This window comes from Polypterus senegalus, chromosome 5 (assembly GCF_016835505.1).
Source record: "Polypterus senegalus isolate Bchr_013 chromosome 5, ASM1683550v1, whole genome shotgun sequence".
NCBI classification, from domain to species: Eukaryota; Metazoa; Chordata; class Cladistia; order Polypteriformes; family Polypteridae; genus Polypterus; species Polypterus senegalus.
This window is the reverse complement of record NC_053158.1, coordinates 31,484,886-31,498,841: the sequence shown is the minus strand read 5'-3', so window position 1 is coordinate 31,498,841 and position 13,956 is coordinate 31,484,886. Positions and strand designations below refer to the sequence as shown.

Below are 13,956 nucleotides of genomic sequence, written 5' to 3'. Positions count from 1 at the left end.
TCAGAATATTACAAATGGACCTTTCTCAGGGAACAGTTAACAGGTTACAATCTCCAGATGTTCTGCAGCAATTAAAGGAAGCTTTGCAAGATGAAACAGACAATTTGCACAGGTGTCCCACCTTCTGTTGAGTACTTAAAACTCCTCTGTGTGTCTTAAAGCAGAGTTGGAACAGACTGTGTTACTTCACCCTCTGAATTCCTACTTGGACAATATAACAGTGATAATGGCAAGAAAATGGCAATTAACAAATGAAATGAGATGGAGCATTATTACCATTAGAAGTGTAGGCCTTTCATTTAGAGAAATCACAAAAAAAAAAAAATCAAAGTGTCAGTGAGTCCAGTGGTGTCCTACAAGGCAATTGGAAACTGGAAGAAACTCATAGGAGGAGATCTGGGCAGACCCAAAGTCACAACCTAATCAGGAGACAAGTTTCTAATGGTCACCATGTTGTGCAATAGGCGCCTCACCATACAACAGCTTCAAGCACAGCTTCATAATGCAGCTCGACAAAAGCAAGTGTCAGTTTCTACTGTGAAGAGGAGACTTTGTGCTGCAGCTTTCACAGGGTGAGTGTGAGTGTCAGGAAGGAAGCCATTCCTTAAAGGACAAAATAAGGCCTTGAAATACCAGCTGTGGACTTCTGCAGACTGGAAGAAAGTCTGATGGACTGATGAATCAAAATTTGAAATCTTTGCTTCATCACACAGGGTGTTTGTATGCCATTGAGTTGTTGAAAGGATGATTTCCTCAGTGTGTGACACCAACTGTCAAACATGGAGGAGGAAGTGTCATGGTCAATGGTTCTTATGCTGGAGGCAGAGCTGGTGTCTCAAAAAGGGTTACAACAGTTTGGCTTTGATGAATCAGAAATGTGAACATTTTGTACACTTATTTGTTTTTATTTACCATTGTTTATTTGTTCTATGCCTTGATTTCTGCGTGTATTTCCATAAAAACTGAGATGTTGTAAGTTTTTGACCAGTAGTGTATATTCACACACATATATACAGTATATATATGTATATATATATATATATGTATATATATATAAAATAAATATATATAGATAGATAGATAGATATCTCAATTTCAAGGAAATAGACATAATACAAACATTAAAATATTAGTCCCATATGTGCAAAGTAAACATGTAAACATCTTACCCAGACTGTCTTCTAGATAGTAAGGAATAGTTTTTGGCCACCGGTACTCATCACCAATAATTGAATTTTTCTCTTGTCTCTAAAATTTGAAATGCATATTATTACAAATGCACCACATATTACTATTATGGTAAACGATTAAAGGTCTGCTTCACCAATTAACTCTTGAAGGGAATTAAAATTAAATTAGAATTAAAGCCGCAATCATCCACACCCAGTGGCGTAGCTGGGGGCAAGGGGAGACATCTGTCCCCAGGCGCAGCATCCAGGGGGCGCCAAATTGATACTACGAAAATTTAGAATGAAATGTTTTTCATTCTTAAATGCACTAAAAAGTAAATAAAAAACATTTGCATACTCAGTCCATCACTCCATCAGTATGACGATATCTTTTCCTATGTTTTTTGTCTCTTTCTGATTTCGAAGCACGTATTAGTTCTGTATACCCAACAGACAATAATTGATCCCCTCCACTACTCTAACATGCTTGACTCCCACCCAGAAACATTTTTGACGTTATTAAACAGGTCGTGCGACTGACATGCGGCATTAGTGTATCGTTGTCTAAGTTGTTGCAAACACCATTTCTGTGTGAAAGTGATTTGTGTTTATGTGTTTGATAGAAAATTGATTGGGCTGTGGTAAAGTATTCTAGTAGATGGCTGCAAAAGTCTAGACGTTTCCCCATCATATTTTAATACAAATAAATTGTAAGTAATGCAGTTTTTATAAATATATAATTATTTTGCTTTATAATTTGCTATATACTTTATTTAAAATCATTTTTAAATGCGGAAAACAATTTTTTTTCTTACAAAAACTAATAACAGATTTAGATTTTAAACAACACGAGGCGGTGTTATCATTTTCGGAGACTTATATGAAATTTTTTTCTTAAAATACTATTATTTTAAATACATTTTTTAAAAATTTCTTTCCCTTCCCCATTGCATTTTGGCAAACAGGAGGGGGCGTGAAATCTTCAGTTGTCCCCCCAGGAAACCCTAGCTACGCCTCTGAACACACCTTTAATGGTAGAATTCAAAGGTAAATTCAAATATAAAGGAAATATTGTAAATTTGCTCATATGAAACATTCCCCAGAAAAACAAGTAACAAGAAGACCATAAGAAAAATAGCTGCCCTGATAAATCTTAAATAGACTAGGGGGCTTTGCCCCCTGCTATCTTCGCTTGCTAACCCCTCTGGTCTGCGTTACGCACCAGCCACTTCATGTCTCTGTCACTTGCGTATGTGGTTTTCACTTTCGCCAAACAACAAATCTTTTAATTCTCGCGGATACACCTCTTCATTGAGAAGAAACACTACTTTTCCCTGATGGCAACACGAATTAGACGATCTAAAAGTCTCCGACTTAAAAGTTTAAATCAGAACAATATATTCGATCTCTTTTCACTGTTCCATTATTTCACAGAGTAATAATTTCCTTTTATTTGTGCTAATGCAATTTTTCCTATCCTTTTTTTTTTTTTTGAGACTTTTGAATTTTAGTTCTTTCATTATCTCTAACCTACTCTGCATGTGTATTGTGCCAGCGTTTTTGGATTCTTTGCAACGTTCTACTTTGTCATCTACTCTTTGTCTTTTATTTCCAGCCCCAGGTGTCGTTAACTCTCTTGGTACAAAGTCTCGTCTCGCGGGACATGAAAGTATCTCTCTGAAAAAGTCACGTCTTGCCCCAGGCTAGAAAGTCTCGTCTCATCCCAGGATTTTTTTTTTTATTATAATAGAGAGATTTAAAGAATATAATCTCCAAAACATCTTTTACAACCAGTTAATTTCATCACACTTGTCACCATTGCCCACGGATTATATTACTTTATTTGTCTCTAAAAGGAAATTAAACATTTTACAGATTCTCAAAAAATCTGTATTATTTATGTGCATATTTACGTGTATTATTTATATTGTAATAAAAATAAATAAAAATACCCAAAACACCACATTATAACAACTTCTGGCTAACCCTAATAGAGAGCTGCTGGTGTCAATTAGCTCCAAATACGCACTTTTCTTCAATGTTATTTCTTATACTTGTGTGTGCTACAGACTCACCGGATCAAGAATGATGTCACCTTCTGTTAGATCTAACCCAGATGCTAAAAAAAAAAAAAAAAAAAAAAAAAATCAGAATTTAAAATATACATTTGTTAACACGCATCTAATTTACAATGACATTGTATTTTTGTTTTTTATTTTTACCTTCATTGATGTCAAATATGTCTAGCTCTTTCCCTTGATCAACGTCAATTTCTGAAAAGAAACAAGGCAAAGATGAACGAAAGCCGATGCAATGCACATGCTGTATTCAAATTTGTATTTTTCACACAGATTATGTCAGGGAATTCTGTATTAAAAATGTGTGGTGTTTTAGTTTTAAATGCATATTTTATAGACGTCCAAATTTTTAAAAGTCACTTACCAACTGTTTTTGAAGTGGGCTAAAAAGAAGAAAAAAACAAAAAAACATTTACAATTCATCGGCTGTTCCAAACCTTCCTGATTTTCATGTTTGTCTTATTGATTACATTATTCATGAAATCTAAATATGTGAGCTGACTTGGAAATGTCTTAAGTGCGTCTTACATTTCTAAGAGACATGCTTATTAAATAAGACATCAATAGGATGAGATTCTGCAACACTTTTTCCTAAACTTCAACCCACCCACTCTCACCCTGGTGACACCCTAGGTTGGTCACCCAGCCCCCCTTATCCCTAACAATGACTTCTTGCACCCCCTGATAAAAGAGCTGCTCAGCCTGATTGAATAAGTTTGTACATCACTGCCCTTCATTGGACCGAGAACACTTTTAATTTGTACCTTTTGCTTCCAGTTTGGTGCTGAGGTGTCACTGGCTGCACTCGGGTCCCAATCCAGTTGGTACTTCATGTGGTGAGAGTGGCAACATGCTATCAGCGCAAGCAAACCCCACCCCAACCCTATCCCCCCCTCTCACAATGGAGTGACCGATGTACACTGCTCAAAAAAATAAATGGAACACTGGATATCTGTGCTGATAAGGACTGGGTAATGTGTTAGGAACAAAAGGATGCCACATCGTTTGATGGAAATGAAAATTATTAACCTACAGAGAGCAGAATTCAAAGACGCCCTAAAAATCAAAGTGAAAAGATGATCAGGCAGGCAGGCAGGCGAGTCCATTTTGCTGAAATTTCATTGCAGCAACTCCAAATTGTACACCGTAGTTTGTATGGCCCCCACGTGCTTGTATGCATGCCTGGCAACGTCGGGGGGAGGGGGGGTTCATGCTTCTAATGAGATGACAGATGGTGTCCTGGGGGACCTCCTCCCAGATCTGGACCAGGGCATCACTGAGCTCCTGGACAGCCTGAGGTGCAACCTGGTGGCATCAAATGGACCAAAACATAATGACCCCGTGGTGTTCTGTTGGATTTAGGTCAGGTGAGCGTGAGGGCCAGTCAATGGTATCAATTCCTTCATCCTCCAGGAACTGCCTGCATACTCTCACCATGTAAGGCCGGGCATTGTCGTGCACCATGAGGAACCCAGGACCCACTGCACCAGCATAGGGTCTGACAATGGGTTCATGGATTTCAATCCAATACCTAATGGCAGTCAAGGTGCCGTTGTCTAGCCTGTAGAGGTCTAATGTCCCTCCATGGATATGCCTCCCCAGACCATCACAGACCCACCACCAAACTGGTCATGGTGAACGATGTTACAGGTAGCATAATGTTCTCCACGGCTTCTCCAGACCCTTTCACATCTGTCACATGTGCCCAAAATGAACCTGCTCTTATCTGTGAAAAGCACAGGGCGCCAGTGGTGGACCTGCCAATTCTGGAATTCTATGGCAAATGCCAATCGAGCTCCATGGTGCCGGCCAGTGAGCACAGGGCCCACTAGTTTACATCAGGCCCTCCAGCCACCCTCATGAAGTCTGTTTCTGATTGTTTGATCAGAGACATTCACAACAGTGGGCTGATGGAGATCATTTTGAAGGGCTATGGCAGGGCTCATCCTGTTCCTCCTTGGCCAAAGGAGCAGATACCGGTTCTGCTGATGGTTTAAGGACCTTCTAATGCCCTGTGCAGCTCTCCTAGAGTAACTGCCTGTCTCCTGAAATCTCCTCCATGCTGGGAGACACAGCAATGCACGTATTGATGCACCATCCTGGAGAAGCTGGACTACCTGTACAACCTCTGTTTGGTCCAGATATGGCCTCATGGTACCAGTGGTGACAATGACCATAGCCAAATGCAAAACTAGTGAAAACACAGTCCGAAAAGATAAGGAGGGAAAAATGTCAGTGGCTTCACCTGTTAAACCATTCCTGTTTTGGGGGTCGTCTCATTGTTGCCCCTCTAGTGCACCTGATGTTAATTTCACTATTATCAAAGCAACTGAAACTGAGTAACAACCCCCCTGCTACTTACCTGACCAGATCAATAGCCAGAAGTTTAATTGTCTTGATGCTATACTCTGATTCTGATTTAAAAGTGTGCCTTTCATTTTTTGGAGCAGTATATTTATGCTATATGCATTCATGATGAATAAGCTCTGAGATCTTTCAAATCAAGGAGACAGAAAGTTCAAGGTATAGTAATTGTATTCACTAATTGTGGCACCAGTGAGGACAGCATTTATTAACACATGAAATTAAGACTTTCACTGCACTCTGTTCCTATAAAGGGTGTGAGGTCAGATGAAAAGCAATCCATAGTCCTAGTGAGCTGAATGACTTCTGGCTTGTCGCTCTGACATCACATGTGATGAAGACCATGGACTGGCTGCTGCTTCGCCACCTGAGGCCACAGGTCCGCCACGCCCTCGACCCTCTACAGTTCGCATACCAGGAGAAGGTGGGAGCGGAGGATGCCATCATCTACATGCTACACCAATCCCTCTCCCACCTGGACAGAGGCAGTGGTGCTGTAAGAATTATGTTTCTGGACTTCTCTAGAGCCTTCAAAACCATCCAACCTCTGCTCCTCAGGGACAAGCTGACAGAGATGGGAGTAGACTCACACCTGGTGGCATGGATCGTGGACGATCTTACAGACAGACCTCAGTATGTGCGTCTCGGGAACTGCAGGTCTGACATGGTGGTCAGCAACACAGGAGCGCCGCAGGGGACTGTACTTTCTCCGGTCCTGTAAATACCTGGGAGTGCAACTGGATGATAAATTCGACTGGACTGCCAATACTGATGCTCTGTGTAAGAAAGGTCAGAGCCGACTATACTTCCTTAGAAGACTGGCGTCCTTCAACATCTGCAATAAGATGCTGCAGATGTTCTATCAGACGGTTGTGGCGAGCGCCCTCTTCAATGCGGTGGAGTGCTGGGGAGGCAGCATAAAGAAGAAGGACACCTCATGCCTGGTGAGGAAGGGAGGCTCTGTTGTAGGCACGGAGTTGGACGGTTTGACATCTGTGGCATAGTGACGGGCACTGAGCAGGCTCCTGTCAATCATGGAGAATCCACTGCATCCACTGAACAGGATCATCTCCAGACAGAGGAGCAGCTTCAGATAGACTGCTGTCACCGTCCTGCTCCACTGACAGACTGAAGAAATCGTTTGTCCCCCACACCATGCGACTCTTCAATTCCACCCAGGGAGGTAAACGTTAACATTATACAAAGTTATTGTCTGTTATACTTTCATTGTTATCACTCTTTAATTTAATATTTTTTTTTATCAGTATGCTGCTGCTGGAGTATGTGAATTTCCCCTTGGGATTAATAAAGTATCTATCTATCTATCTATCTATCTATCTATCTATCTATCTATCTATCTATCTATCTATCTAATGGATGGCATTTGGCAATGAGTAATGACAGCCCTGAACAACAATGACATTTATTTCTATAACACGTTTTCAAACAAATGATGTAGCTCAAAGTGATTTACAAGGTGAAGAAAGAAAAAAGAAAAATATAAAAATAAGATTAAGCAATACTAAGTAACAAAGAATAAAGTAAGGTCTGATGGCCAGGGAGGACAGAGAAAAAACAAAATCTACAGGAGCTCTGAGGCCACGAGACCACCCAGCCCCCTCTGGGCATTCTACCTAACATCAATGATCTCAATCAGTCCTCATGGTTTTCTGGCTTCCCGTGGAAGAAGTAGACAATGATGGTCATGTGGACCTCTGGCCTTCAGTCCATCAATGTAGAGACTGCATGGTGAAGAACAGTGTGGAGCCATCCTGGATGGTCAGTCCTGACAAGCCCAACTGTGAGGAGGAGGTGTGATGTCAGTCAGGTGACAGGTACATATGAGGCACATCAGACAAGAATCGGTCCGCTTGTACTTTGTGGAGTGTCGTTTATGGCGAGTGCCATCATAAGGCATTTTACGCAGCTTTAAAGACACATTTGTCAAAAAAGTAGTAGGATCTCACAGAGCCAATAAGAAGGGCTTGTCTGGAGATTCTTCCACAGGTCTGTTGATGCGTAGACCAAAAGTCTGTGCAACCGCAAGAAACTAATTCACAATGTATGCTTGAGAATAAGGTGATAATAAACAGAGGATATACACACAGTAATATAGTGATGGAAGAAAAATAACAAATACTCTCTGAAACGTCTTCACTGGGGAACACAACTGTCTTGCGGTTTCTTTTTTATTACTATAAACACACGCACATGCGCACCATGACTATTAAACAAGAGATTGAGAGCATTTTACAATCCTATGTTAACAAGTTCATTAATAGATAGGTGATACTTTATTTGTCCCCAAGGGTAATGTCCACATTTTTATTGCTTATGCAATATTTTCCTATTGACATTTTATATTGCATCAAAAAAGGAACTTAAGAAAGGGATGAATACAAAGTAATAACAGACTACAGGCCACGGTCCTCTCACACTTTTAAAAAGGATTAAATCACAAGGTTGGTCATCCCTCGCTAGCACGTCACCTACGAATCTCTTAGCCTGCAAAAAAAATGTCATTTCCAGTATCTGGTCCCAGGTACAGGAGGTGGCCACTTACGAAAGTAGGAAAGAGATTTAATGGCACAGGGGTGCCCAACTGCCCAGTGTGACAGCTTCATGCTTCTGAGAATTCAGGCTCCCGTTTGTCTTATTCTGACATGTCTAAGTGTCAGACCAGTGCATTTAGAGATTCACTGAAATCGGCCAAATGTGCCCTGGACAGGTTTGTATTCCAGTATGCTAACATGAAATATCATATGTAAAAGCTTTACATACATAGTGGGCTTCCTAATTAAGGGGGATGCATAAAGGTGGAGATGGCTGCTGTTGTCCACCTTAAAAGTGCAGGGGTCTCTCAAAGGAAGGTGTTTAACTGTACGTACGGGTGGTGTAATCGGGTGTGAATGTGCATCGTTTTATTAAGCGAGTCCTGCACATGAAGCTAGCTCTGTGTCATTGCTGCCTGTGACTGTCCCGTGCCAACACTGTAGGTGAAATATAAGAACAGGAGGACTAAAACACTGTGGCACACGTATTACACATAGCCAGGTTCACTGTCTTTGACTTATCCATCCATTATCCAACCCACTATATCCTAACTAAAGGGTCACAGGGGTCTGCTGGAGCCAATCCCAGCCAACACAGGCCACAAGGCAGGAAACAAACCCTGGGCAGGGTGCCAGCCCACCGGAGGGCACACACACACACCAAGCACAACTTTAGAATCACCAAAGCACCTGACCTGCATGTCTTTGGACTGTGGGAGGAAACCCACGCAGACACGGGGAGAACATGCAGACTCCACACAGAGAGGACCCGGGAAGCGAACCCAGGCCTCCTAACTGCGAGGCAGTAGTGCTACCCACTGCACCACCCTGTTTGACTTACGTCCAAAATAATAAAAAAGTGGCATCAAATGGTTCATCCACTGCTTCCACTCTTTAAAATCCTGGTTCTTTAATGGCATTTTATGGTTGTTCGTTGGGTTGGGTGCTTCCTCTTAGAGCTGTTGCTTGACAAAACGCCATTCCATTCTGGGAAGGATCTTCTGCGTATGAAGGTGATCCAATGTGCTTTGTAGAAAAAAATGTGAAATCTTTCATATTTGGTAGGCTAGCTAACAGGACACTAACAGGTTAAGAAATCCTGAACTTAGCCAGTGTGGTTGTACACAGGAAGTGTCCTTTCAAAATCACGAGCCGTCTGTATTTCACAAATCTGTTACCATCTGTCCATGGTTATTCACTGTGTGGAGCCTGTTATGGATCTCAGTAAATGAAGGATCTTTGTGGAACCGAAAGTGGCTCCCCTATGGCATCGCTCTGAAGATTCACCTTCATTTTTAAGTGTGTATGTAATGCACTAGTGAGATCACTTCTGGAGTACTATGTGAAGTTCTGGTCACCACACTACAAGAAAAGACATACTGTAGCTGACGTCGTCTTCTTCTTCTTCTTCAGTAGCCATTCCCAATTTTATATGGGGTCGTTTTTGTAACTAGACTTCTCCAATATAGCAGTACACTCTTCAAAGTAAAGGTTCTAAAATGGCACTTAACTGGGATTTGTGGCCATTCTAAAGAACTGTTTCATTCTCTAAAGGGTTCTTTTTATATGAAGATGGTTCTTTGGGCTTTGTAGGTCACTAATACAGGGAAAAATCTAGATATCCATCCATCCATCCATTTTCTAACCTGCTGAATCTGAACACATGGTCACAGGGGTCTGCTGGAGCCAATCTCAGCCAACACAGGGCACAAGGCAGGAACCAATCCTGGGCAGGGTGCCAACCCACCGCAGAAAATCTAGATATACAGTATATAAAAGTCAATGTGCGTGTATGTATGTATGTTCCAGCAGCACGTCCGGACGGCTGGAGCGATTTTCATGAAACTTGGTATACTTGTTTCTCATTGGTCGACTAAAAATACTGTTGGGTGAAATCAACCCTAGTGTGGGGGGTCTTGTATGCATGTTATCATCCAGTTGACACTTGGAATGACCACCAGAGGGCGAGCTGGAGGTGACTGCCAGCATTCTTTATGTTTGCCTGTTGCAGTTGGCCAGTTCTGAATGATAATATACATACAAGACTGCAAGACAAGCACATTAGTGAATCTTCGTTGTTTGCCAGTTTATTTTTATTTTTAAAGTTGTGTTTTTTTTTAATTATATTTTTCTTGAACAATTAAAAAAAACCCTTTATTTTCCTCCCTGGCAACGCTGGGTATTTCAGCTAGTAAGTAATATTTAATGTATAGTATATCAGCCAAGTGAGATACAAAAGACCAAGAAAACCTGAAGTTAGCAGGTCTTGTTGTATGTAGCAAGAGTCCTCTTATAGTCAGGAAGCCAGTGATGTTTTATAAATCTGCTATTATCTGTTCACAGGGCCATCTTAAAAACATCATAGGCTCCCAGACAAAGTAGTGCACTGGGGCCCCTGTTTTTATAGCAGAACAGAAACATACATAGGCTTCAGAAACATTGCAGGCCCCTATGGTCCTGGGGGCCCCCGGCCACTGCCCATACGTTAGGACAGCCCTATTAACTATCCATCCATCCATTTTCCAACCCGCTGAATCTGAACACAGGGTCACAGGGGTCTGCTGGAGCCAATTCCAGCCAACACAGGGCACAAGGCAGGAACCAATCCTGGGCAGGGTGCCAACCCACCGCAAGACACACACAAACACACACTAGGGCCAATTTAGAATCACCAATCAACCTAACCTGCATGTCTTTGGATTGTGGGAGGAAACCGGAGCGCCCGGAGGAAACCACTCAAACACGGGGAGAGCATGCAAACTCCACGCAGGGAGGACCCGGGACCCTATTAACTATCCATGGTTTAAATAAATAAGGAATCTTTCTGGAACCTGGATGGTTCTTTGGGGAACCCTCCGGAAATGACCCTCTATCTGCCGCAGCCAGGTGTTACGTGGGTGACCCCTTGCCCTTGTCCAACCACTCGGGTCCCCAACAATGAGGATCATATGTGCCGGATCACCCTCGGGGAAACGGGCCACATGGCCGTAGTGCCATAACTGACGCTCCATCACAATGCAGGTACTCCATGAGCAACACAAAGTCAAACCAACGGTACCCAAGGATTTTCCGCAGAGACACAGTACACAGTAGGAGTCGAGTCTTCATCTCAGGTCACTGGATAGCGTCCATGTCTCGCAACCAAATAGGAAGACAGGAAGCACCAGGACTCTAAAGACTTGGACCTTCGTCCTTTTGCATAGATATCAGGAGCGCCACACACCCCTTTATAGCGACCTTATGACCCCCCATGCTCTCCCAATCCATCTACTAACTTCACAGGAAGAGTCACCAGAGACATGAATATCCCTGCCAAGGTAAGTAAACCTCTCGACGAGGTCGACACTCTGTCTGTCTGTCTGTCTGTTTATAATAAGAATAACACGAAACAAACTGTTAGGAGAACTGGCCACCCAGCACATTCTTACGGGATGTTTCTGTGCAGTTCACGTTTCTAAAACACCATCCTAGTGGACATCTGAACACCTGCAGGTCTGCCTTTCGAGTGCCCCCCGCTCAGGCCCACTCCTGTCATTTCTATCATCCGTCCATTTTCGAACACCCAATCCCCCCACCACAATCCAGTTCAGGATCAGCGCTGAGCGGAGCCCCGGTACATCGCATGGCCGCGTATGCCACGTTAGTTCTTGATCTCAGTTTGTTTAAAACATGAAGACCCCCCTCGCCACTCTCGGCTCCCGTGTTCTTCCATGGCGAATCTTCAAGCCTGCAGCGTTAAAAAAGTGAATGCGATGACAAACTTAAAAGTCAAGAAAACGTTTAATATACTGTACAGTACGTTTAGATCTTCTCTATTAATTTTCTGCACACGGTTTTACGTACAGTATGTGTCTGCCAAATTTTAGGAAGATCCACTAATAATCTGTCCAATGCCTTCGGTAGTTTCTGAATGCATATGCGTAAATCAGATTTCTTTTTTCTGTGTTTTTAATTACGCAAACGATTTATTAAACAATTATTTATTGGAAAGAAAACAATTATTTACTCACCAGACAAGAGCCGCATATGAAACATAGAAATAAAATGACCGTGCTAGACAAAGTGCCCATTCTCCAGGACTTTGTTACACATTTGAGGAAGTGTGTGAGACAAGTGTGTCAAACAAGCGGTATTTAAGACATACGTAAGTAGTGCCATAAAGATATTAAACTTTGCCCTTTATAAGGTAAAAAAGTGCACATTCTTAAACCGCTATCCACAGATAAAAAGATACACGACAGCGATAAACGGGCGAAAGGAATGGAGCGCGGACGACTGGGACTTCATGGACGAGTGAAGCGCGGCTACTGCTGTTCCTGTTGCGGGGTTCGTTTATATGGACTCGGGGTCACATTCGGGACATCTTTACCAAGTAGTACTTTTCTGACGCGCCCACTCTGTGCAGTTCATCACCGCAGTCTCCCCGAGCTCATCCTGTAGGGCTGGAGCCATCCTGGTCGGAGCGGCGGGGACACACGCACGCGCACGCGCATCAACGCTCGTTCAAGACAATTCAGAGAGAGAAAATACTTTTATTATCCACTCAGTGGACACTGAACAGCACATACACGTTAACTGGGTCTGACTCGCAAGTGGGTCTGACTCAGTGGGCAATGCCCCCGGGGGCGTGGATAAAGAGGAATATGTAAGAAATAGAACGTGATGGGCAGTGTTTTTTAACGGTAACTCGAATTTTCAGATAATTCAGAATCGTGCTTGCAATCTTAGCATAACTGAAATCAAAACTGCAAAACAGTCCGAATACGAATAAACCGTCCTAATCCGTTGTGTTCGTTAGAAATACCTCTGTGAGGTAGAAGTACATAATAAACAAGAACGGTTGCGTCAAGTATTTTAAATATTAAAATGTGTGCGTGAAATTAAAATTTTAAAATCTAAATCATCCTCGCTATAATAAACTGCTCAAAAAAATTAATGGAACACTTTGAAAACACATCAGATCTCAATGGGAAAAAAATGCTGGATATCTCTACTGACATGATACTGGGTAATGTGTTAGGAATGAAAGGATGCCATATCGTTTGATGGAAATGGAACTTGTGAACCTACAGAGGGCTGAATTCAAAGACACCCTGAAAATCAAAGTGAAAAAATGATGCGGCAGGCGCGTCCATTTTGCAGAAATTTCACTGCAGCATCTCAAAATCGTACTCAGTAGTTTGTATGGCCCCCACATGCTTGTATGCATGCCTGACAACGTCACTTCTAATGAGACGACAGATGGTGTCCTGGGGGATCTCCTCCCAGATCTGGACCAGGGCATCACTGAGCTCCTGGACAGTCTGAGGTGCAACCTGGCGGGGTCGACTGGACCAAAAACATAATGTCCCAGTGTCAATTGGATTTAGGTCAGGCGAGCATGGGGGCCAGTCAATGGTATCAATTCCTTCATCCTCCAGGTACTGTCTGCATACTCTCGCCACATGAGGCCGGGCATTGTCATGTACCAGGAGGAACCCATGACCCACTGCACCAGCATAGGGTCTGACAATGGGTCCCATGATTTCATTCCAATACCTAATGGCAGCCAAGGTGCCATTGTCTAGCCTGTAGAGATCTGTGTCTCCCTCCATGGATATGCCTCCCCAGACCATCACTGACCCACCACAAAACCAGTCATGCTGAACGATGTTACAGGCAGTATAACATTCTCCATGGCTTTTCCAGACCCTTTCATGTCTGTCACATGTGCTCAGGTTGAACCTGCTTTCATCTGTGAAAAACACAGGGCGCCAGTGGTGGACCTGCCAATTCTGATATTCTATGGTAAAT

The 13,956-nt window shown here is 42.7% G+C and overlaps 1 protein-coding gene across 1 annotated transcript in view; it reads right to left on the bottom strand.

The window, feature by feature from the left end:
* LOC120529862 (meprin A subunit beta-like) overlaps nucleotides 1–5,424 on the bottom strand; it is a 33,978-nt gene extending 28,554 nt beyond the window's left edge. Inside the window, exons 1-5 of the mRNA XM_039754080.1 lie at nucleotides 5,365–5,424; nucleotides 3,612–3,630; nucleotides 3,392–3,442; nucleotides 3,245–3,288; nucleotides 1,170–1,248 (exon numbers count right to left, since the gene is read on the bottom strand). Of these exons, the coding sequence (XP_039610014.1) occupies nucleotides 1,170–1,248; nucleotides 3,245–3,288; nucleotides 3,392–3,442; nucleotides 3,612–3,630; nucleotides 5,365–5,424 (253 nt within the window). The remainder of the gene's footprint in view (nucleotides 1–1,169; nucleotides 1,249–3,244; nucleotides 3,289–3,391; nucleotides 3,443–3,611; nucleotides 3,631–5,364) is intronic.
* Nucleotides 5,425–13,956: the final 8,532 nt, after the last annotated feature.